Source organism: Phacochoerus africanus, chromosome X, assembly GCF_016906955.1.
Source record: "Phacochoerus africanus isolate WHEZ1 chromosome X, ROS_Pafr_v1, whole genome shotgun sequence".
NCBI lineage: Eukaryota > Metazoa > Chordata > Mammalia > Artiodactyla > Suidae > Phacochoerus > Phacochoerus africanus.
In genome coordinates this window covers 61722681-61749373 of record NC_062560.1, presented here as the reverse complement: position 1 = coordinate 61749373, position 26693 = coordinate 61722681, and the positions used below count along the sequence as shown (strand labels likewise).

The 26693-nt window shown below is 41.8% G+C and overlaps 1 protein-coding gene across 8 annotated transcripts in view; it reads right to left on the bottom strand.

Annotated features, from left to right (window-relative positions):
• Positions 1-2491: 2491 nt before the first annotated feature.
• Positions 2492-26693, bottom strand: part of TAF1 (TATA-box binding protein associated factor 1) — an 85630-nt gene continuing 61428 nt past the window's right edge. For 4 of the 8 annotated variants that reach the window (XM_047765872.1, XM_047765871.1, XM_047765873.1 and 1 more), the window contains 7 exons: positions 15312-15379; positions 15002-15118; positions 10354-10479; positions 9493-9594; positions 9071-9224; positions 7555-7732; positions 2492-4369 (listed from right to left, as the gene is read on the bottom strand). In XM_047765872.1, coding sequence (XP_047621828.1) covers positions 4147-4369; positions 7555-7732; positions 9071-9224; positions 9493-9594; positions 10354-10479; positions 15002-15118; positions 15312-15379 — 968 coding nt within the window. In that variant the 3' untranslated portion in view covers positions 2492-4146. The remainder of the gene's footprint in view (positions 4370-7554; positions 7733-9070; positions 9225-9492; positions 9595-10353; positions 10480-15001; positions 15119-15311; positions 15380-26693) is intronic. The other 4 variants (XM_047765875.1, XM_047765876.1, XM_047765877.1 and 1 more) reach the window with 2 other exon arrangements.

The window sequence follows — 26693 nt, the reverse complement described above, 5'->3', positions numbered from 1 at the left end:
ACGAGATGGTTTCCTGTTTTCCATTATCTCCCTCAGTAGTTCAACACTTTAATTCAAACTCCCATCCCATTTTCACTTTACTCACAAGGATGATTTTACCTATTTCACAGAGGAAACAGAAGCTATAAAGTCTGAACCCCTCCAACTTCCTATCTCTCTCATCCATACACTGATCTGTAACTCCGTCCTTCCTTCTTAGTCTCTGGAAAAGATCTCTTCTCCCATGGGAGGAAATGCTACCTATGCTAACATTCCTTTCTGTTTTCACAGAGGTTTTTCCAACAATTATCTTTTCTTGCTTTCTTCCCAACTCCTCCTTCTCGATCCCTTTCTCCCCTAAGCCTATGTAAGCATACTTATTTATTTTCCATCTTAAGACTCTTTTTCTTTGGAGTTCCCTGGTGGCTCAGTAGGTTAATGATCTGGTGGTGTCACTACTGTGGCTCAGGTAACTTTTGCATGCCTGGGGTATGGCAAAAAAAAGAGACTCTTCATCTTTTATTCCTCCCAGCTTAGCTTCTTGAAAGAGTACTCTGATCCCTATTGTCACTTTCTCATCTTCCCTCTGTTCCTCACTCTGCTGCTAGCTGGCTTTCAATCTCACTGTTCTAAAATTGCTTTTACTAGCTAAGGTCACCAGGAGACCTCTTAATTACCAAACCCGAAGGCTCTCTCTCAGGCTTTACTGTGGTATATATGCTAAGCCTTCTTTTTTCCTTAAAACTCCTTCCTTGGTTTAAGAAATAATCACTCTTCAAGTTTTCCTTCTATTTCTGACCAGCCCTAAACGTTGGTCTTCACCAGCATTCTGCCCTCCATGCTCTTCTGACTCTACCCATGCTTCCTGAGTGATCTCACCTATTCCACATTTGCACAAATCCTGAACTTTATCTACCTATCATACTTTAAACATACATGTTCCCAACTGAACTTAGCTATTTCTTGTAACTTCCACACTCAATTTGTTCAGTGAATGGCATCACCCAATCACCTAAGCCAGAAACCTAGGTTCCACTTTTTTTTCCCTTCCATTATCCAATCAATCACCAAGATGTACCTTTTATTCCACCCCTACTCCCAATGCCTCAGCCAGTTTAAGTCTCCATCATCTCTCACCTGGCCATCCATTTTCACACTGTGCCAGTAATCTCTCTCAAAATCTCACTACACTGCATATGCTTTTTTTTTTTTTTTTTGTCTTTGCTATTTCTTTGGACCGCTCCCACGGCATATGGAGGTTCCCAGGCTAGGGGTCGAATCGGAGCTGTAGCCACTTGCCTACGCCAGAGCCACAGCAACGCGGGATCCGAGCCGAGTCTGCAACCTACACCACAGCTCACGGCAACGCCGGATCGTTAACCCACTGAGCAAGGGCAGGGACCAAACCTGCAACCTCATGGTTCCTAGTCGGATTCGTTAACCACTGCTCCACAACGGGAACTCCCTGCATATGCTTCTTATATTCTATCCATCCAAAACTATTTGTTATCTCATGAACAGATCTCGTAGATTCACGCCCCTCACCATTCTGTTCCCTCTGCCTAGAATGCCCTCTTCCCCTCTCCACCCCTCCCCCAGCAAACTCCTTCCTACTCTTCATGATCTGTCTATCTATCAAGGGTCCTTCTCATCCTTACTCCACAGCAGCAGAGTTGGTAACTTCTTCCTATCACCATGAAATCTCACAAATATTTATTGCAATGATCACTTTTGGGGGAGCCATGCTCACAGCATGTGAAAGTTCCTGGGCCAGGAGGGTTGGAACCCATGCCACAGCAGCAACCTGAGCTACAGAAGTGACAATGCTGGACCTCAACCCACTGAGCCACCGGGGAGCTCCAACAATCATTTTTTATTAAACTTTTTTTCTTTTCAGGGCCGCACCCATGGCATATGGAAGTTCCCAGGCTAGGGGTCGAATCAGAGCTGTAGTCACTGGCCTACACCACAGCTCACGGCAACGCTGGGTCCTTAACCCACTGAGTGAGGCCAGGGGTTGAACCTGTGTCCTCATGGATACTAGTGAGATTTGTTCTCGCTGAGCCATGATAGGAACTCCAAAACTTGTGCCTTGCAGTCAGAAACTACACCTTACTTCTGTATCGGCATCTAGCACACTGCTTGATAAATACTGAAGGAACAAATGAATGAAGGAATGAATACCATGTACCGATCCACTCTCCTAAACCAAATTCTGGAAGCCACTTTCCATTCTTCCTTCTCCACCCCCAAATGCCAACTGGTCAAGTCCTGTTGACTCTACCCTCTAAAGATCTCTCAATACAGATGTGATAAATTCATTTGAGTAATAAAAAAAATAAAAAATAAAAAAAAAGATCTCTCAAATTCATCCCCTTCCTCCCCATCTTAATGCCACAGCCCTAGTTTCAGGATCTGTTACTCCTACTTAAATTAAATTTGCCCCCCTCCAAACCATTCTCCACACTATTGCTGGAATTTTTAATTTTTTATTACAAAAATAATACATTCTTATAAAAAATTCAAACAATGCAGAAATAAAAGCACAATGCCCACCCAGCATACAAACAAGCATATAGCTCCCTCCCCTCCAAGCCCATTCCCCAGAGGTCATCACTGTGAACAGTTTTGCGTATATCCTTTCAGACCTTTTCCTTTGCATATACAAGTATATATAAACACATATAAATATACACACATGGTTTTGTCATTTACAAAAAATGGGATCACACTTGTTACATATGATTCAATTCTTTTTCTTCATTCAATATACAGAAAAATTCTAAAACATAAATCTGATTATATCAGGCCACCAGAGCGCCTCATTTCTCATAATATAAAATTCACACGTATTATTAGCATCAAATTCAAAGCTCTTGATGATATACTTCCTGTCCATCTTTCAGTCTCATCTCTAGCCATTCCAGCATTGAAAGACTGGAACATAAACCATCTTAAATCCTTTCTGGAACAAGGCAGGTACAAACAAACAAACAAACAAACTAGGAACACACTCTGCCATTTCTAGAGTTCGGCCTTTTCACTTCATGTTACACTCTGCCTGGACTTTTCCTCTGGCAAGCTCCTACTACTTAATTCTTCAACCATCAGCTTAAAAATTACCTCCAAGAAGACTTCCCTGACTTTTTCAGACATGATCGCTCCTCTATTTTCCCCTATACTTTATATCTAAACTTCTTAATTGCATTTATCTCACAGTACTGTAATGATTTATTAACATGTTTTGAATTCCACTCCCCCTCCCCCAACTTGATGGTGAGATCTTTGGGTAAAAGGAATGTGTCTTATTTAATTTTGCATCCCAAGGATCTGACAGAGTACTTATCATGAAGCAGATGCTCAATAACAAATCTGTTGAGAATGTTATGATTCCAGAAACATTCGCTGAGTACCTACTCTGCACAGAACCATAGCCTAATCATAAAAAGAAAACAGAAGACACAGTCTTTGCCCTAAAGAACTTACCATTCCCCTACCATTTCCCTGGGGGGGGGGGGAAGGGACAGAACACATTTACATGGCAACATATCATTTCTGATATATAGGCTGTTTCAAAAATTTAGAGTCATTTGCCTCCAATCCATTTAGGAACAAGGCATTGTATTATCAAATAAATAAATAAAACAATGGGTGGTTTGTCCACCAGGTTTATGTTTTTAGTGTGGCACAGAGTCTATCAGAACCCAATTCTCTGTCCCAGCAGGGGACTGTCACCTGTTCCAACCTGCAAATTAGAAAACTGAGATGATACCATGTTTGGAAATTTTCTAATACATCAAGAGGACATAAAGTTATTAGTTTTTTCATAATTTCTCCTCCTTCCACAGGAAAAAAAAAAAATGTTACCAAGAGCAACAAAGGAAGTTAAAGGAGGGCACTGGGGAGGGAGGGGATTGCTCTCTTTTTCTTAGTGGTGAGGGAAGGGGGTTGCTTCCTTTTAAATCAAAGGGTGGCATTGCCCCAGGATGATCAGGAGAGGCGATTTATTATCATTTACGCACTATTTTTTTAAAGCCTAAGGTGTTAGTTTTTCTGGTGATTTCAGGATCAGACACTGTACAAATATAAACAAATGGGGAGAGGGGAGAAAGTGAACCACTAGGCTGGAGAACAGGGAAGGCTGACCAAGGAGGCCCAACGGAAGCCTCATTCATCAGAGTCCAAGTCACTGTCCCCAGCAATGGAGTGGAAATCCTCACTGTCCTCCTCGTCCTCTGACAGGTGGACCTGGCTTAGTACACTCGGCCCAGAGCGCTGCTCTTCCTCCTCCTCATCTTCTTCCTCCTCTGATACCTCATACCCACCGATGCTGCTGAAGCTGGTGTCTTGGGTGTTCGACTTGGGATCAGGCTCCTCATAGCTCCCATAACTGAGAAGAGAAACATGTCATCTCTCAAGCTCGGACACCATCCTCTAGCTGACCAGTCCCGTTCTCAGTGCCACCAAGGGATCAGCCCATCTCACCTCCCCTGGACACTAAAATGACTGGTTCTGGACTGTTCTACAGGTCCCTGAGAGAAAAATAATCCTGTTCAAAAACATCAACTTGCCAGCTTCATATATGCAAGAACCTGCATGAAAGACTCCCCTACACATGAACAACACACTGCCAGCTTACATGACCATAAATGCTCTGAGAGCCTCATAGTTTCATCTACCACTCACAGCCTCACTCATCTACATATCCAATTAGTCAACAGTTCTGATGATTCTACCTCTTCAATATATCCTGTTACTTTCCCCTCCTTTGCAGCCCAACTCCACCTGCCTTGGCTTAGTCCTTTGTGATCTCTGGCCTGTACCACTTCATGTCTCCAGCCTTGCTCTTTCCCAATTAATTCTTCACATTTCTGCCAGAGTGCTCTTTATTTTTTGTTTGTTTGTTTATTCTTACTTTTACTTAAAAAAATTCACACAAGTAATGTATGTTCACTGGTTTAAAAAAAATAAGAATATACACCAGAAAAAAAGAAAAAAAATCACCAATAACTATCACCCAGAGATAATTTTTTGGTATAAGACCTTCCAATTTTTTTTTCTACGTACTTCACTTTGATGCTTAACCATTTTTCTTTATTTACAAAATACTCTATATACTCTTCAGGAATCTGCTTTTTTTTTTTTTTTAATTTTTTGTCTTTTTAGCTATTTCTTGGGCCACTCCCACGGCATATGGAGGTTCCCAGGCTAGGGGCTGAATCGGAGCTGTAGCCACGGGCCTACGCCAGAGCCACAGCAATGCAGGATCCGAGCCACGTCTGCAACCTACACCACAGCTCACGGCAACGCTGGATCCTTAACCCACTGAGCAAGGGCAGGGACCGAACCCGCAACCTCATGGTTCCTAGTCGGATTCGTTAACCACTGCGCCATGACAGGAACTCCCAGGAATCTGCTTTTTCACTAATGTTTATAATGAACATCTTTCCATGTCAATAAACATACATCTATAGTATCGTCTTAATAGCTGCATGGTAGTCCACTGTTTAGCTGTAACATGATTTATTTCACAGTCTCTCACTAGGACATTTAAGCTGTCTTTACCCACTAGAAACGATGATGTGATAAACATCCTTGTACAAACATCTTGATGAAGGTATTTTACTATTCCCATGGAATAACTTCCTAGATATGGAATTTGGGGGCTAAAGGAGATAAACGTTTTTAAAGTTTCTGATTTATGATAAATTGCTGTACTTTCTCATCCTATTTTATCAATTTACATTACCAAACCGTCGTTTCACAACGTCTTTTTCCTCACGCCTTTTCCAACACTGGGCATTATCATTCATTTTAATCGCTGCCCATCTTATAGGTAAAAAACTGCATTTCACTGTTTTATTGCATTTCTCTAATTCTTAGGGAAGCTAATTTTTCATATATTTATTGGCCGTTTGCGCTTCTTTTGTTAATTGTTAATTCATGTCTTTTGTCCATCTCTCTTTTGGGACCCAGGGTAAGCTTTCCAAAATACACATCTGATCATACTACTCTCATTCAATGTCTGCCCATAACTCTCAAGCCCCTCAGGATTTGGTCCTTACCTACCCCTTTAAATTGTCTTTATCATATGGATCATGAACAGAAGTTCTAGCCACACTGAGCTGCTTGCATTCTCTCAAAATGTTTCATGGCTCTATGTCTTTAATACATGCTGTTCTTACTCTCAGGAGTGCCCTTCACATCCTTCATCTAGCTAATTCCTGCTCTGATTCAGCTCAGTTTCCTTCTCTATCTACCTCCCCTACCCTACTCCTACCCAAGATCCAGAAAAATTCTGTGGTTGCCTATCACAGCACTTTTCACGTTACACTGTGATCTTTTTTTTTTTTTTTTTTTGCTATTTCTTGGGCCGCTCCCGCGGCATATGGAGGTTCCCAGGCTAGGGGTCGAATCGGAGCTGTAGCCACTTGCCTACGCCAGAGCCACAGCAACGCGGGATCCGAGCCGCGTCTGCAACCTACACCACAGCTCACGGCAACGCCGCATCGTTAACCCACTGAGCAAGGGCAGGGACCGAACCCGCAACCTCATGGTTCCCAGTCGGATTCCTTAACCACTGCGCCACGACGGGAACTCCTGCACTGTGATCATTAACTGTTTGTCTATTTTAGGTTTCCCATTAGACTAAATGCTTTTGTACTTGTGATAAATATTTGATGGATGAATAAAGATGCATTTTTGCTTGCTGGATACCTCTGGCTATATGTATTATATGTACCTTAAATCACAAACTCATTTTTCTGCCTCCTTTCCCACTCCATCTAATACCTTTTCTTCTTTCCTAGCTCAGTGACATTCTCTTTCATAACATATCTAATCTCCTTACCTCCTAAATCCAATTGATCTACCCTCTAAATAGTTCTAGAATATGTCCCTTCCTTGCCCCCACTCCTAACAGATCCTAGATGAATTCCTTATCATTGCCCTGGAGTTATTATATACATGAATTTGATGTTACTTTCTCTTCCTTAAGAGTGACGATTCTCATTAACCACAATCCAAGTGTCTTAGCATGCCAGTTAAGGTCCTCTATAATACAATTCCTTGCTACCTCTGGAGTGACAACTCCAAACAACCTCCCTTTGCTCTGGAATATACTTTGTTATATCTCTGGGCCTTTGAACATATTGTTCCATCTTTAAAGATCTCCTCACCTGCTGCCACTCATCTAAATAGTAGCCTCCTATTCATTTTGTAAGGCCCAGTCCAAATGTTCTCCCATCTGTGAAAGTTTCCCTGATTAAGCAGAGTGAGACACTCTCTCCTCAGTGGTAACTTGGCACTTTGTATTTAACTTATGCTATATAGCACTTATCACACTGTATTTGTAATGACTGTGTTTGTATCAGTATCTTCCACTAAACTGTGAGCTCCTCAAGGGCAGGGTATGTCTTGATCCTCTGTGTATCCCCAAGGGCCTAGCATAGTGCCTGGCCCTAGTAGGTGCTCAGGCAATGTTTGACGGATGAAAGTAATCTGATGCTGGGCCCTCTGACATAGCTGGGCACTTTTCTTAGTTGCCCAGCCCTGTAGCATGTTGCTGCCCATTACCTGATGTTGCTATCCTCCAAACCATGAGAAGCCTCCCCACCGTCTCCCTCATAGGACATCATGCTTTCTTCATTTTCCATGCCCATCCTTGTGTTCTCCTGAAGCATGCGGGGCTGTTTGGGTCTTATCCCACCAGATCCCACATCAGAGTCACTTCCACTTTCACTCAGCTGGATAGCTGTGAAAAGAGACAGATCCTGAGATAAGCTTAACAGAATTAATATCTCTGGCTTAGTCTTCTAGAACTAGTTAATCCCATGCATTTACACAGGCATCCTGCCTGGACTCCTCACCTCAGAGGATTGCCTAGGGTCAACACTGACAAGATCTGTAGTTTGAAAAGTGAATTAAAAAAACATTTCCAGGAGTTCTCATTGTGGTGCAGTGGAAACAAATCCGACTAGTATCCATTAGGATGCAGGTTCCATCCCTGGCCTCCCTCAGTGTGTCAGGGGTCCAGCGTTACTGTGGCTGTGGTGTAGGCCGGCAGCTGTAGCTCTGATTCGACCCCTAGCCTGGGAACTTCCGTATGCCTCCGCCTTGGGTGGAGACCTAAAAAAACAAACAACCCCTCCCCCCCATTTCCTAGAGAACTCTACCCAATATTCTATGGTAATCTATGGGAAAAGAATCTGAAATGTGTGTACACGTATAACCGAATCACTGTGTTGTATAGCAGAAATTATCACAACATTGTAAATCAACTATACTTTGATAAATTTTTAAAAAAATTTCCTTTTTCCATTTCAATGCAATCCGTTTTTTTCCTTTCATCTCCTTCTACATTTCCCGCCTGCCACTGCCATTAATCCACATCCCAAAGCAGGACTTTTTTTCTTAATTTTTTCCTTTCCTATACACTTTTCTCATTTCTGTCAAGTATTCAAATTAAAGCTGCTGCTTCAGCACTGCCTTTTTGTTTTGTTTTGGTTTTTTTTTGGCCGCACCTGCGGCATGTGGAAGTTTTCAGGTCAGGGATTGAACCTGCACCATAGCAGTGACAATGCTAGATCCCCAACCCACTGAGCCACAAGGGACTTCCCAGCACTGCCTTTTTGACTGTCATCTTTCGTACCTCCTACGTTGTATTTCTTCACCTCTTCTAAGACTAATGAATTTGACCACCCTATGAGTGAGAGTGCTTAGTACCCTGAGGTCTATTAATGGGACTTCAATAAAGAGTGGCTTCTGGAGTTCCTGTCCTGGCTCAGCAGTGACGAACCTAACTAGTATCTATGAGGGTGCGGGTTTGATCCCTGGCTTGCTCAGTGGGTGAAAAGATCTGGCATTGCTGTAAGCTGTGGTGTAGGTCGCAGACAAGGCTCAAATCCTGCGTTGCTGTGGCTGTGGTGTAGGCCGGCAGCTATAATTCCAATAAGACCCCTAGCCTGGGAACTTCCATATGCTGTGGGTACGGCCCTAACCACCCCCCCAAAAAAAGAGCAGCTTCTGGTAACAGCATATGTGACCCAGAACTTCCTACTAAGTCCTGAGGACACTATGGTAAGATATGTACCAGAGAAAGGGTTATCTCCTTCTTCGTCACTCCCAGCATCTTCCTCATCATCTTCTCCTTCGGACATAAGCAAATCCTCATACAGGACACTGGCTTGAGGCTGTTGCACAGTTCCTTCTTCATCTGCAAGATCACCATCTGCATCTTCACCCTCCTGAATGAGATCAGTTGAGGATCTAAGTACAGTCAATCAACCAAGTAAAAGACCAGACGCCACCACCAGCCTCCCCTTGCTGCCTCACAAGAACTTGAAGTAATTCTGGTGGATAGATTTGTTTAGCTGGTCCCAAGGATTAGTCAGGCTGTGCCTCACTATGGAGACCCTTTGATATTGCCTTGGGATTTAGCCTGCCCTGTACTATTGGGGGTTCCTACCATACAAGGGTATAATGTAACCATAGGCTTTCTGCAAGCATACTCACTGGGGCTGGAGTCTTAGGTTTCCCATCCTCCTCCTCATCATCATACCCTTCAATATCTACATCAGAGTCTTCCTCGCCCAGCCTACCTCGGCCCTGGCGCATCTGAGTAAGGAACACAAATAGCACATCATTGAGGGACGTGCCAGTAGGAGGAGTTAACCAAGGGCTCTCACCCAGGACAGATGCTCCTCCCTGATATCCCAGCCAAGCCCACAGCTAGTGGGGGCTGTTTACACAGCTTAAGGCATGTGCATTTTCCCCCATTCATTCTTTGGAAATCACCAAAGAAAAGGAAGCTCATTGACCTACTCTTGCTGTATCATCACAAGGAGACTCTTCCTTTCTAACCCAAGCTTTCCCTAGCTTTTTCGGACTCTGGGACAGAAAAGCCCTCCTGGGTTTTGCACTCTCTACCAAAGCTGATAAGATTTCTGGCTTCAGATTAGGAGTATCTGCTGATACCTCTAGAAAAGGCCAATTAAAAAATTTAATTTTATAAATAACTTTAATTTAGATAACACATATACAGTAAAGTAGCGGAGCAATTATTTTGAACTTCGTCTCTGAATGCAGTTGGTCTTTTTAGTCACCTGTCAGGTTGCTCTGATAACTCACACACTTTTCACACTTGTGCCATCCCTTAAGTTCTGCAGTGCCTGACACTCTGCCCATGGTGAAAGATAGAAGATAATGCCAGTCATGAGACTTGCCACCATCCCACCTTGAAATCGCATTTCCAGGCCTTCATTCCCAGGGCCAAGGGGTCCAATCATCAACTTTAATACCATTACTACCATCACTCCTCCATCCCCCACCCCCAAGCACACCACCAATCTCACAAAGAGAAAAAGAACATGTTACCTGTGTCACCTGCTTTTCTGGAGTGGCAGTGGGAATATCCAGGACAGACATATTGCTCTCATCTTGAAATACAGAGGCATCTCGAGACATACTGAGGGATGTGTTGGTATCATACAAATCAGGAGGCTGTGGCACAAATCACACAACTTAGCTTCTACTTAGTAAAGGGAGTAAGACACACAGAGAACTCTTTCAGAACATTCACTGCAAAAAGGTCATGCAGACAATCCATTTAAAGAGAAAACATAGTTTTGACATAGCTTCATGGATATGATTGTGGGAATCCAACAAATGTTGCTCATTATAGCAGATAGGCATCTAATGTATATGATCAGAAGCCTGAAGCAGAAAAGCAGGAAAGCTATGGGGCAATTCTATGTCCTACCAGCCTTTCTGGTCAATAACTTAGTTTTTCTAAGCCTTGTCTGATTGCTTTTAGGCCCAGGGCTTCTTATCAGTGCTATTTTGAGTGTTTGGTTTAGAGACATCTAACAGAAAATGGGATAAAGAAATTTCAATTTCAATAAGAGCATGGAATAGGGTAATAGCTTATGAGCTCACCAGAGGATGCAAAGAGGCAAAATGGCATCATGAAGAACCATGGACTTGGAGTAAACTGCCTTGGATTTGAGTCCTGGCTCCACCATTTGCTAGCTAAGTAACTTCAACGAATTACTTTCTCTAAGCCTTAGTTTTCTCAATTGTAAAACATGGACGATAATGTCAACCTCACAAGGCTGTTGGGAGAATTAAGAGATGTGTTTATGCTCCTTATCTAGATGCTTCACACTCAAATAAATTATAGTTCCCTTCCCTCTTCCCTCTCCTGAAGAGAACAGGGATATAGCAAATAGACTATTCAGTGAAAGGAGGGTAGGAGGGACTAAAAAAGAACAGGCTGGAAAAGTAGGAAAGAGTTTTCTAAAAAGCTGCTGAGGATAGAAATATCATGCAGCTATTAAAAAATGTTTTCAGGAGTTTCCGTCGTGGCGCAGTGGTTAACGAATCCAACTAGGAACCATGAGGTTGCAGGTTCGGTCCCTGCCCTTGTTCAGTGGGTTAATGATCTGGCGTTGCCGTGAGCTGTGGTGTAGGTTGCAGACGCGGCTCGGATCCCTCGTTGCTGTGGCTCTGGTGTAGGCTGGTGGCTGCAGCTCCGATTTAACCCCTAGCCTGGGAACCTCCATATGCCGCGGGAGCGGCCCAAGAAATAGCAAAAAGACAAAAAAAAGAAAAAAGAAAAAATGTTTTCAGGAGTTTCTGGGTGGTTCCGCTGGTTAAGGATCTGGCTTTGTCACTGCTGTGGCACAGGTTCAATCCCTGGCCTGGGAACTTCTGCATGCTGTGGGTGTGACCAAAAAAAAAAGTTTTCAGAGTATTTAATGAAATAAAATGTTCTACTCAGCTATAAAAAGAACAAAATAATGCCACTGGCAGCAATGTGGATGCAAGTAGATTACCATACTAAGTGAAGTAAGTCAGAAAGAGAAGGACAAATACCGTATGGTATCACTTATATATGGAATATAAAATATGGCACAAATGAACTATCAACAAAACAGAAAGAGATTCAAAGACATAGAGAAGAGACTTGTGGGGAGTGGGGGAGTGAGAGTCTGGGGTTAGTAGATGCAAACTATTATATTTAGAATGGACAGACAATAAAGTCCTACCATACATGAAGTTCCTGTTGTGGCTCAGCAGTAACGAACCTGACTACTATCCATGAGGATGCAAGTTTGACCTATGGCCTCCCTCAGTGGGTTAAGGATCTGGCATTGCCATGAGCTGTGGTGTAGATTGTAGACGCAGCTCAGATCCCGTGTTGCTGTGGCTATGGTGTAGGCTGGCAACTATAGCTCCAATTTGACCCCTAGCCTGGGAACTTCCATATGCTGCGGGTGTGGCCCTAAAAAGAAAAAAAAAAGTCCTACTGTACAGCACAGGGACCTATATCCAATCTCCTGGGATAGACCGTGACAGCAAATAATATAAAAAAAAGAATGTGTATAAATGTATGACTGAGTCTCTTTGATGCATAGCAGAAATTGGCACAGCACTGTTAATCAACACTCTAATAAAAAATTTAAAAGAAATAAAATGCTTATAACATGAAGTGAAAACAAGACACAAAAGCATATTGACCAATTTCACTTTAAAATATGTCTATACATGCACACATACACATATTACAAATATGAAGGAAGCACACCAAAATGTTCATAGTACTTGGTTTTTTCTGAGTGGTGGACTTGATTTTAGGTAACATATTTATTCTATATATTTTCCAATTTGTCCCAATGAACGTTACTTTTGTCAACAAAAAACCCCACATATGTGTTACTTTGTTGTTGTTTAAGTAAAATAAAAAAGACTGAGAACAGGAGTTCCCGTCGTGGCGCAGTGGTTAACGAATCCGACTAGGAACCATGAGGTTGCGGGTTCGGTCCCTGCCCTTGCTCAGTGGGTTAACGATCCAGCATTGCCGTGAGCTGTGGTGTAGGTTGCAGACGCGGCTCGGATCCCGCGTTGCTGTGGCCCTGGCGTAGGCCGGTGGCTACAGCTCCGATTCGACCCCTAGCCTGGGAACCTCCATATGCCGCGGGAGCGGCCCAAGAAATAGCAACAATAACAACAACAACAAAAAAAGACAAAAAGACAAAAAAAAAAGACTGAGAACAGCATTTTGGAGAGCGAGCAGAATTCAAAGCATTACAAAGTGCAGATAAACTAGTTGTGGAACAGAAGAGAAAATCAGGGAGTGAAAGGCCATGTGGGAAAATGCAAAGCAATTTTAGATAAAAGTGTTAAGCTGAATATATGATGCAACATAAGCTGGGTAGAAACAGTTGAGTGAAATTACATTATTGATTACCACCATTTAGAGTTGGAAGTAAAGGATGACTACTATCATGTTTCTACACAACCAAAGCTGTATTATGACAGGTTAAACTTAGGCAAACACACTTTAATAGCATTTTGGTTTGAGAATAGTAATGACAATCACTCATGTGCATCTTCCTCAGTTTTAGAGGTAATTAATTGGGCTTAATTACTATTTTAAAGCATACAGATGAGGGAAGGCAATGAGAGGGTGAACTGGAATAACGAAGAGGCTCCATCTACACCCTACTCTTCATAGGAGATCCTCTAACTGCACCAAACAACAGCTACTGCTTAGGAGGAAGAACAGTTGCTAGGTTTTCCTCAACTATTTGAGACAGTGTGAGAGCAGAAGGGAAGAAAGGAAGATGACTTCTGGGTCTAAAGCTCTGACTCACCAAAGGGCTAGCTTAGGCTGTCACAGACCAGCTACTATGTACCACTCAGTGGTTAGACTCTTCTGAGGAATGATGGCTAAAACCCAGGCTTGAACTTACCAGAAAGGGCCTTGTGGAAGCTGTGGGTGTATTAGCAAATAGGACCTTCCTGAGAAACATCACTCACCCAAGACCCCTTGACCCAATCTGCCCCCACACGCCAAGAGCCTTTCCTTGTTCAGGGCCTGGAACAAATATCTTAGGGTTCTTTACACTTGGCCCCTCAGTGACCTAGGTTTTGGGGTGAAAGAGTAAAAGATATATAGGGAGAGTGCATGAATGAGATACAGACAGCAATTATCCAACAGAGATCACATAGGTTGCATTATTAGTTCAGAGTGAAACCTGAGCAAAATGAAAAAAAGTTTTCCAGCAAGAAGTGGGAGAAATTTGCATTAAAATATTTTGTTAAATTTGAAAGGGCCTCTGAGAATGCTGTAGACGACTTTCATACAGATAAAGAAATAAACATTTACTGAGTATCTATTATGTGCTAGGCAAATGACCTTGTTTACTGTTCACAGCAATCTTAAAAAGTACATTTTAGAGAAAAGGAAATTGAATTAGAGGTTAACTTGCAAGGTCACAAAGCTAGATAGCAGCAGAGCTAAGACTCAAACCCGGACTGTTTTATGACAAATTTCATGTACTTTCCACTTGACCACAGTACCTCTAATACAGCCACATTCTGCTAAGTCCTATTCTTCAAATATGCCAATCCTCTCAGAGCATAGTATAGATGAAATATACTTAGTATATTCAAGGGTTAGATCAGAAAGACTAAACATTTCTTACTAATCTTGCTCTCTAGTCTTTGACATGTAAACATAAGAACATTATAAACATTACCTTTCTTCATTTATAGGGAGAGGGAAATCAATCCAGGAAAACAGGTGACATCTGAGTTACACTGAGATACCTCACAGATAATGAGTAATCAGGCATCTATAAGGCATAGGAATGTGCCATGTCTATAATCCAGGGATGTCCTAGAACCCCAATGCATGGGGCGAGGGGGCTCCAGAGACTTACGAAGATGCCTCTGGCCATGGTAGTCAGGAATCTGGTATTCCTAAATAATGACTGAACAACTAAGACCCCACCCATTCATTCATCCCACACCTGCCTTTTCTGGATTGAACCAGGCCACCAAGACCCATGGCCCTCACTCACCTTAGCCTTTGAGAAGACAAGAAAGCACACGAAAGGCATATGAAGAGGAAGGACAGAGAAGAAGGGTAACTCAGTAAATACATCTGTTAACATGCTCCCAATTTCCCAAACCAATAAGAAAACTATAAAAGGAGGTTCCTAGTCCTCAGACTCACCTGAGGTGTGTAGGGCCCTGGGGTCATTGGGTCCAAGCTTTCTAATTCTGCTTCCTCCAAAGCTGCTTCTTTAGCTGTACAAATATCCTTCTCAAGTTGAGTCAAATGCTCATCATACTAAGAAATAAAGAAAATTAGTGAATTTATTCAACATGTATTTTAGGCACTGGGGATACAAAAGTTGTAAAAAAGAGCAAACAAAAAAATCTGTCTTCAGGTAGGATAGGCAAAGAAGGCCTCCTAATCACTCAAGGGAACAAAGGGATTCCAGAAAGCTAGATCCCAAGGGGACCTCCTCTTTACCACCTACCTCAGTCAATGTCTGGTAACAGACATTCACAATCTCCTGAGCAGTCTTAGTATACTGACTTTCAGGCCCTATAAATGAAAAAAGAGAATGCCATTACCTTTGCAGACCTAAGTTCTAGATATCTGCATCGTCATGAGCAGTGGTGTCCTATTATCCTAAAACCCCAAAATCATGCTTCTGCTCTAACGTGGATTTTATTTCCCCCCTGGCTGCACTCATGGCATGTGAAAGTTCCTGAGCTAGGGATCGAACCTGCTCCACAGCAGTGACTTGAGCCACTGCGATGACAATGCCAGATCCTTAACCTGTTGTGCCACAAGAGAACTCCATAATGTGGACTCTTGTTCTACTTTTGGAAGTGGAAAATTTCAAACACATACAAAAAACAGAGACACTAATATAATGAACTCCCATGTACCTATTACTCAGCTTTGATGATCAATATAATCAATCCTGTTTCACTTATGTCAACTTTCACACTCTTCCCAAATTACTCTGAAGCAAATTTCAGCATTTCAATCTATCTATAAATTGTTCAGAATGCCTCTTTAAGCACTCTTTAAAGAAAGAACTAAGATACTATTATGGTAGATACATGTCATTATACATATGTCAAAACCCACAGAAAGTACAATATCAAGAGTGAACCCTGGAGTTCCCATCATGGCGCAGTGGTTAAGGATTCCGACTAGGAACCATGAGGTTGCAGGTTCGGTCCCTGCCCTTGCTCAGTGGGTTAACGATTCGGCGTTGCCGTGAGCTGTGGTGTGGGTTGCAGACGCAGCTCGGATCCCACGTTGCTGTGGCTCTGGCGTAGGCCGGTGGCTACAGCTCCGATTTGACCCCTAGCCTGTGAACCTCCATATGCCTCGGGAGCAGCCCAAGAAATAGCAAAAAGACAAAAAAAAAAAAAGAGTGAACCCTAATGTAAGTTATGGATTTGGGGTGATAATGATTGTAACAAATGTACCACCCTAGCGGAAAGATGCTGCTAAGGGGAGGCTGTACATATGTAGGGGCACAGGGTACATGTGAACCTTCTGTACCGTCTGTTCAATTTTGCTCTAAACTATTCAGAAAGATAAACGTCTATTTAAAAAAAAACCCAACTATATTACACCTAAAATAGTTAACAATAATTCTTTAATTAAATAGCCAGTCAACATTCAAATTTCCCCAATTGTCTTATAAACATTCTTTTACATTTATTATTATTATTTTCTAATGGCCACACCTATGGTATGTGGAAGTTTCTGGGCCAGGGATTAAATCCATGCCGCAGCTGCAGCAATGCCGGATCCTTTAACCTACCACACCAGGCCAGGGATTGAACCCGTGTTTCTGCAGTGACCTGAGCTGCTGTAGTGGATTTTTTTTTTTTTAGGGCTGCACCTGTGGCATATGGAGGTTCCCAGGCCAGGGGTCTATAGATTCTTAACCCACTGCACCACATTTCATTTTTTTGAATCATAATCCAAAGAAGGTCCACACATCGCATTTGGCTGATTTGTCTCTTTCATCATACTTTAACCTATTAAGTGATTCTTAATCAAACTATTCAGTTTCTCATACAGCCTTTGTCGTAAGTTGCAAATTGGTGGCTTGCCAGTCAATAGTTTTGTCTGGATCACAAAAATATCTGTATAGGAGGTGATCATTTTGTAATGTGCAGAAATAATGAATTGCTATGTTTACCTGGAACTAAAACAGTAGGTGTATGTCAATTATACTTCAATTTAAAAAATCACTCCAATTTGTGAAAATACATTGAGATAGGCACTCATAATATCTACACTTTTAGGGAGTTCCTGTTGTGGCTCAGTGGAAACGAGTATGACTAGCATCCATGAGGACGCAGGTTCGATCCCTGGCCTCACTTAGTGGGTTAAGGATCCAGCATTGGTCAGGAGCTGTGGTGCAGGTCACAGACATGGCTCAGATCCGGCACTGCTGTGGCTGTGGCATAGGCCAACAGCTACAGCTCTGATTCAACCCCTAGCCTGGGAACCTCCACATGCCATGGGTGCAGCCCTGAAAAGACAATAAAAAATTAAAAATAAAAAACAGGAGTTCCTGTCGTGGTGCAGTGGTTAACGAATCCAACTAGGAACCATGAGGTTGTGGGTTCGATCCCTGGCCTTGCTAAGTGGGTTAAGGATCCGGCGTTGCCGTGAGCTGTGGTGTAGGTTGCAGATGCGGCTTGGATCCCGCGTTGCTGTGGCTCTGGTGTAGGCTGGCGGCTACAGCTCTGATTAGACCCCTAGCCTGGGAACCTCCATATGCCGAGGGCGTGGCCCTAGAAAAGGCAAAAAGACAAAAAAAAAATTATACCTCAATAAAAGTTTTTTCAAAAAATCAAACTAGTTGGCAACATTTCATAATGTTCACAGAGATTTCATATAAAAACTCAAATGTCTGGCTTCTCAAAAAAAAGATGTAGCAACATAGGGTCAGCATTCTTAAGACACCAATGGGCTGGATCTGAGTAGCAGCTGCCCGTTTTAGATAAGGCATGTGTTCCCCAGGTTACATAGTCCCTACCAGGTCTGTTTAACTTATTTATGCCTGGAGCCTGAAGGCATCTGAGTTTTTATTCCCTGCCTTAAGTGCTTTGTAATAACATTTAACATACTGTTCATTCACCTACTTTTTCTTTTTTTTTTTGTCTTTTTGTCTTTTTTTGTTGTTGTTGTTATTGTTGCTATTTCTTGGGCCGCTCCCGCGGCATATGGAGGTTCCCAGGCTAGGGGTCGAATCGGAGCTGTAGCCACCGGCCTACGCCAGAGCCACAGCAACTCGGGATCCAAGCCGCATCTGCAACCTACACCACAGCTCACGGCAACGCCAGATCGTCAACCCACTGAGCAAGGGCAGGGACCGAGCCCGCAACCTCATGGTTCCTAGTCGGATTCGTTAACCACTGCGCCACGACGGGAACTCCTCACCTACTTTTTCATAAAGCATTTTTGAGTACTTTCTAGGTGCCAGGCATTATATAGAGAAATGAATAAGACCACGCCCTCAAGAAGCTCATAGTCTAGCAGAGATAGACTATAAAAAAATAGTGCTACAATGCAGTGAAAAAATATGTATGAGTTCCCATTGTGGCTCAGCAGTAACAAACCTGACCAAGTATCCATGAGGATGTGGGTCTGACTCCTGGCCTTATTCAGTGGGTTAAGGATCTGGCATTGCCATGAGCTGTGGTGTAGATTGCAGACAGCTTGGATCCCGTATTGCTGTGGCTGTGGGGTAGGCCGGCAGCTGTAGCTCTGATTTGACCTCTAGCCTGGGAACTTCCATATGCTGTGGGTGCAGGCCTAAGAAGAAAAAAAAAAAAACATAAAAGGTTCAGTAGAGGCACAGGGGAAGGAGTGGCCAATTCTGAGATGTAAGAGGGAAAAAAGAATTAAGAAAAGCTTCAAAGAAGAGGTGATCCTTGAATTAAACCTACTATTCATCAGGACGTAAATGATAAAAATGCACTACATGTGCATGTTAAGTTTTCATGCCATAGCTACTCTGATTATTCCAAGTTATTGTATGGACAAATGTCTCCTTCAGTTAAAACCTTGCACAAGCATAGGCCCTCTATTCTTTACAAAAGATGTAAAATAAAGTTGTGTCCTCACACAACCTGATTGTGCCAAACACAAATAAACCCGAAAGAAAACTTAGTCAACCAAAAGATACTTAGGACACATATAAAGACAGCCAGAGCTGGCTCACAGTCAAGAATATTTGAGTGATAAGACTGCAGCTCAAATTTCTGAGTTCTAATCTCCTAGAGCCACCAGTTGGTTGGTTGTCAAAGTACTGATGAAGGCAGACTGCAAAAGTTATCAACAAACTTTCATGTTGCTGGAGAAAACAGGCTGCAAACAGGTTATAGGTAGCCTCCTTCACCAAGGCAGTACATCAGCTTCTTAGAATATCCTGGCTCTTACAGCCTAAAAAGACCTGCCTCAAGGCTAAAATTCCCGCCTATAGATTAAGATTTCAGCCCTTCAGTTTTTTTTTTTTTTTTTTAAGGGCCGCACCCGTGGAATATGGAAGTTCCCAGGCTAGGGGTCAAATAGGAGCTGTAGCTGCTGACCTACACCACAGCTCACAGCAACTCCAGATCCTTAACCCATTGATCAAAGCCAGGGATTGAACCTGCAACCTCATGGTTCCTAGTCAGATTCGTTTCCACTGCGCCAAAATGGGAACTCCCAGTTTTGAAACATAAACATGAACCAACACTTTCAATATCTCATTGCTCTCATTTATAATACAGGGAAAAATTAGTTTCATACATTTGCAAAGTTTCCTCTTTTACTTTAAACCACTTTAAAGATGGGACCTCTTCCTTGTCCATTTTCTTTGCAACACACAACTCTTAAGAAATACCCACTAATAATACCCTCAGAATACTACAAAAAATACACTTATTTACAGACTTCCCATCACGGCTCAGTGGTTAACGAATCTGACTAGGAACCATGAGGTTGAGGGTTCAGTCCCTGGCTTTGCTCAGTGGGTTAAGGATCTGGTGTTGCCGTGAGTTGTGGTGTAGGTTGCAGACGCGGCTCAGATCCCGAGTTGCTGTGGCTCTGGCATAAGGCTGGCAGCTATGCTCCGATTAGACCCCTAGCCTGGGAACTTCCATATGCTGTGGGAATGGCCCTAGAAAAGGCGAAAAGACAAAACAAAAACAAACAAAAAAAACCACTTATTTATATAGCTGATAGACCTTTCTATGTGTTTTGATTACTAGCTGTGTCTATTCTCAGGTTTGGGTTTTTTTTTTTTTTTTTTACTGCAACTTCAGCATGCAAAAGTCTCTATGCAAGGTAGCACTGAAGTTTGTTTTTTGTTTTGTTTTGTTTTGTTTTTAGGGCTGCACCTGTGGCATATGGAAGTTCCCAGGCTAAGGGTCAACCTGGAGCTGCTGCTGCCAGCCTATGCCACAGCCACAGCAACACTGGATAGGAGCCTCATCTGTGAACTACACTGCAGCTCAAGGCAATGCCAGATCTTTTAACCCACTGAGCGAGGACAGAGATCATACCCACATCCTCAGAGATTACTAGTCAGGTTCTGAACCACTGAGCTACAATGCTAACTCCCAGCATTGAAGTTTTTTTTGCTTTTTAGGGGCAGCATCCGTGGCAATATGGAGGTTCCCATGCTAGGAGTCCAATCAGAGCTGTAGCTGCCGGCCACAGCCACAGCCACGCAGGATCTGAGCCATGTCTGCAACCTTCATCAGAGCTCATGGCAACACCAGATCCTTAACCCGCTGAGTGAGGCCAGGGATTGAACCTGCATCCTCATGGATGCTAGTCAGATTTGTTAACCACTGAGCCACGATGGGAACTCCATAAGTTTTTTTTTTTTTTTTGTCTTTTTAGCTATTTCTTGGGCCACTCCTGCAGCATATGGAGGTTCCCAGGCTAGGGGTCAAATCGGAGCTGTAGCCACCGGCCTACGCCAGAGCCACAGCAACGCGGGATCCGAGCTGCGTCTGCGACCTACACCACAGCTCACGGCAACGCCGGATCGTTAACCCACTGAGCAAGGGCAGGGACCGAACCCGCAACCTCATGGTTCCCAGTCGGATGCGTTAACCACTGCGCCACGACGGGAACTCCCTCCATAAGTATTTTTGATGGATGGTGGTGGAGTTGGCAAACCACTGCTAACACCACCAAAAATGTATAAAAATACCCATATTTTTTTTTTCTTTGGCTGTGCCTGCAACATGTGGAAATTCCCAGACCAGTGATTGAACCCAAGCCAGAGCAGTGACCTGAGCTGCTGCAGTGACAACGCCAGATCCTTAAGGGAACACTGGGATCCCAGTGCCACAAGGGAACTCCCCCCAGATGTTTTCTTATTCCTACCTATACCAGGAATTCTTGAATGGGGTGGTAATGAGAGAGATCCATGAACCTCCTGAATTGCAAACAAAATTCTGTAATATACATTTTTCTGAGTAGAAAACCCATGGTTTTTCATCGGATTCTCAAAGGGGTCCATAACCACCTCCATAAAGCTAAAAATATCACTCTACATTCTGTAGCAATCAGGTGCTTACTGAAAGTAGGATAATAAGTTTTAGGTTTTATAGGCTTAGGAAGAAAAGAGTCACCCAGTGAAGAGACATATAAAGACAATAGGGCCTCTGAGGGAATAATAAAGATGCTAAGGTTATTGTGGGGGAAAGAAAGAGCTGAAGAAACTGAATTCCAATTTCTCACTCCCTAAAAGATTACTATACAGAAAATCAGAATTTATAAAGAGTGATTTCCGGAATGACATGGAAATGAATATGAAAGATAAGGTGTCTTTAAGTTACCACTATGCCTAAGTTATCACTTGCCCTACAGGAGAACAAACGACCCATTTACAAAAAGAAATGTTTTTCTGAATATATTTTGCTTTTCCTCTCTCTCATTTACTAAATTAGAGCAAAGCAAGTGAAAATGTCAAAGAAATATATTTATACTTTGCCTCATTCACAAATATTGGCAGTAGCCTACAGAATCACATGTAATTCAATCCGAATGTCCTTAAATACTGATAATTCCAGTGACTGCTTTGGAAAGTTGATACTCCGCCAAAATCGAACAAAATTCCTTTTGTCATTTTTAGGTTAATTTTCCTCTTTAGTAATATCAGGAGAAGAAAATAAAGTTACAAGCTCTGTGGTTCTAGTTAGAGAGGGAAAACAAGTATTACTGCTATCTAAAAAATTTCAGAGAAAAATACCAGTTGACTTGGTGAGCAGTCCTGCATAACCAAGAGAAGAGGGTTTGTGATCACTCCTAAGCTCACATATCCTTTGAGAACATTTCCACAAATACTAAAAATAACCTTCTTCCAAAGAAGATGAGCACTGTGCCAAAACAAGCATAAATTATTATCTTGACAGTGAAGAGTGTGGGGGATATGCATGTGTTCCAATGTGAATCATTAAAATTAAAAAATAAAACCTCAGTAGCAGTAGAAAGCTTTTAAAAAAAATCAGTGCCAGATTTAAAAAGAAATAATTTACAGTTAATTCGTAAAGAAACTAGAATTACTAAATTCAATTATGCATAGTCCACAGATCCCTAAGAGATGAGCTTGGGCTCTGCCAATTCTTAGATATTTATCTCAAACTAAGTCCAGAAAAAGTAAAAAGAGAAGTGAATCTAATCTTTCAGACTGCAGCTAGGCTCTTTACATTATGTACAGTGTGGATCAAATGCAAATTAAGATGTTTAGTTTCCAAGATAAGAGGTCTGACCTCTCAAACCAGAGTAACAGAACCTCACTCAGAATCTGGACTAGAAACTCAAGAAGCCAGAAATTATCCAGAGGGGAACTGAGGTAATAAATCTCACTGGGGATGGGTAGGATTTACATTATCTACCTGATAAAAAGCCCTAGAGAACCCTAAAACACTTTTTTCCCCTAAATGAACCATTCCATTTAGCAACTTAAATAGACATAGCCTTGACTAAACACACTCATATCGCTACAAAAATCAGAGAAATAACAATATAATTCAAAGTACCTTTTCCTGTAGAGTAAAATTTATAACAGCTAAACTATTCATTTAAAAATATGGAGTTCCCATTGTGGCTCAGGAGTCAGCAAACCCAACTAGCACCCATGAGGGCTCGGGTTTGATCCCTGGCCTCCCTCAGTGGGTTAAGGATCCAGCGTTGCCGTGAGCTCTGATGTATGTAGGTCACAGACGAGGCTCAGATCCTGTGTTGTTGTGGCTTGGGTGTAGGCCAGCGTTTACAGCTCTGACTGGACCCCTAGCTTGGGAACCTCCATATGCTGCGGGTGTGGTCCTAAAAAAAAAAGACAAAATAATAATAATACTAATGATAATTACTATAAGCCACATGCAGTGCCAGACTCTGATGATACAAATTTTTAAAAAAATAAATAGGAGTTCCCATCATGGTGCAGTGGAAACGAATCTGACTAGGAACCATGAGGTTGCAGGTTTGATCCCTAGCCTTGCTCAGTGAGTTAAGGATCCGGTATTGCTGTGAGCTGTGGTGTAGGTGGCAGACGTGGCTCGCATTTGGTGTTGCAGTGGCTGTGGTGTAGGCCGGCAGCTTTAACTCTGATTAGACCCCTAGCCTGAGACCCTCCACACGCCATGGGTGAGGCCCTAAAAAGCAAATAAATAAAATAAAATAAAATAAATAAACAGAACAAAACAAACAAAAAACAAGAGACAGGTCCTTGTCCTTGATGTCCTTTCACGGCTTCAAAAAAGCTATATGTACACAAACTCTTAATTTCAGTAACATGCAAAGTACTAAGGGATTGTAGACAAAATAGCAATTGCATCAGAGAATGAGGCAGTGTGAAAGAACACTTTCTTGAAATTGTTCTTATCAAGTCAACAGTGATATGCTAACTGCCAAATCCAAGTGAACATTTTTCAGATTCAACCATCTAAGTGCTATGTTATATTTGCAGCTGACTTTCACTTTTTCTCTCTAACCCCGTGCTCCTACAGCACTACTCTCCACTTTTTCCTGGTAGTGCACCTCTTTCTTTGGCCATTAGTTCATTCAACAAGTATTTATTGAATGTTTACTATGTCCCAAGCATTATCCTTCACAATGGGGATATAAGACAGACATGGTTCCTGCCTCCATGGAGCTTATAGCAATCACTTACTAGATTTAGGCCACTAAGTCTACCCGTGCTCATTTTTCTTTTTCTATTCTTTACCTAACTCTGACTGATACCAATTACAACAGCATAGATAGAATAAAGATGGGGAAGTTGATATTGATTTATACCCTTCACAGTAATAAGTTTTTGTTTTGTTTCTCCTTGGCACCACAAAAAATACACTGCTTTGAAAATATATTACAGAAACTCCCAGACTGAAAGCCTGTTTTTCAGCGTCTCCTTTTTCTTTTAATAATAAATAATAGTCTTTATTTTTCCCAAATGATGTTTTTGAAAATGTGGACTTTGTTGTAGCTGTAATATTTTCTGGTGCTTATTTGTTTACTATGATATTATAATATCTCAATCACTATAAGTACTAACTGTCAAATGGATTGCTCTATCATTATTTACTAGCTCAAAACAGTACATAAGAGAAGAGGGCTAGTAAGTTACAAACATCATATGTCTTCCCTATTAAATTTAAGCAGAAATTGAATTTTTTTTTTTTTTTTGGCCATGCTTGTAGCATGTGGAAGTTCCCAGGCCAGGGATCAAACCTGTACCACCACAGCAACCTGAGCCACAACAGTGACAATGCTGGATCCATAACCCACTGAGCCACCAGGTAACTCTAAATTCTTGAACAACAAAGAAGTATTCTCACAGAAATGAAATGTCGAATGATAATTACCACTGAGCAATCTACCTCTACTTCAGCCAGTGTTTTTATATATATCCATATATATGTACTTTATCGAGGCATAGTTGATTTAGAGTATTACATTAGTTTCAGATGTACAACACAGTAATTCAAGGTTTATTTATTTATTTACTTTTTGTCTTTTTAGGGCCACACCCATGACATATGGAAGTTCCCAAGCTAGGGGTCCAATTGGAGCTGCAGCTACCAGCCCACACCACAGCCACAGCAATGCAGGATCAGAGCCCCATCTGCAACCTATACCATAGCCCATGGCAATGCCAGATCTTCAACCCACTGAGCAAGGCCAGGGACTGAACCCGTGTCCTGATGGACACCAGTCAGTTCACTACTGTGAGCCACAACGGGAACCCCCATAATTCAAAATTTTTAAAGATTACACTCCATTGAGTTATTATGGAGTATAATTTCCTGTGCTATACAACATATCCTTATACCTTATGTATTTTATTTTATTAATTTTAGGGCCACACCCACAGCATATCAAAGTTCCCAGGCTAGGGGTCATATCAGAGCTACAGCTGCTGGCCTATACCATGGCCATAGCAATTTGGGATCCAAGCCATGTCTACAGACGACACCACAGCTCAAAGCAACACCAGATCCTTAACCCAATGAGCGAGGCCAGTGATCAAATCTACATACTCGTGGCTACTTTTAGTTGGTCATTTCCACTGCACCACAACAGGAACTCCCTTTATTTATTTTATACATAGTAGCAGCCACAGTATATTTTTTAACTTGAAGTATAGTTGATTTACAGTGTTGTGTTAGTTTCAGGTGTACTTTGAGAAGTTTGTTTTCTATGTAAATTAATTTGTATCATTTTTTAGATACCACAGGTAAGTATCATATGATATTTGTCTTCATCTGTCCCACTGACTTCACTTAGTATGATATTCTCTAGGTCGATCCATATTGCTGCAAATGGCATTATTTCATTCTTTTTGATGGCTGAGCAATATTCCTGTGTGTGTGTGTGTGTGTGTATGTGTATCGCACATCTCATTCATCTGTTGAGGGATATTTAGGTTGCTTCTATGTCTTGGTTATTGTAAATAGTGCTGCTGTGAACACTGGGGTGCATGCACCTTTTTGAATTTGAGTTTTAATCTTTTTTTGGCTATATGCCCAGGAGTAGAATTGCTAAGATCATATGATAACTCTGTTTTTAGTTTTTTTGTTTGTTTGTTTTGTTTTGTTTTGTTTTTTGTCTTTTTAGGGCAGCACCCAAGGCATACAGAGGTTCCCAGGCAAGGGGTCCAATCGGAGCTGTTGCTGCTGGCCTATGCCACAGCCACAGCAATGCAGGATCCGAGCCGCATCTTCAACCTACATCAGAGCTCAGAGCAACGCTGGATCCTTAACCCACTGAGTGAGGCCAGGGATCGAACCCTCAACCTCATGGTTCCTAGTCAGATTCGTTTCCACTGCGCTACGACAGGAACGTCTATTTTTAGTTTTTAAAGAAATCTCCATACTGTTCTCCATGGTGGAGCAGGCACAGTATTTTTAAAAGCAAAGTAGTAATTCAATTTAGATATTTTTTCAGAAACATTCATGATAATATTCAGTTCACTTTTTTACCTTTTGAATCCTATACATTAAAAAGATTTTACTTAAACAAGATCACATACTTAGATGAGTGAAAAACTGTTCATAACATAATGTCAAGTGAAAACAGAAAATTGTAGAACAGAATACATGCTTTCATTTGTCAAAAAAGAAAAGGTTATGATATGTATATAAAAAGGCCCAAACTGCTTTATACCAAACCTAACACTACTCCGGAGAATGGCTTAGGAGAAGGGGAAGGACAGGGAGATAAATTTCCTTTTCACTTTATACAATTCTATATGTTTTTTTTTAAAGCCTATATATATTTTTTATGATGGAAAACTTTAGTTTTTAGTTTAAGTTATATACGTGAATTTTATAGAAATAAATTGGCAAAGATTTTAAAACACTGATAATTTCCAATG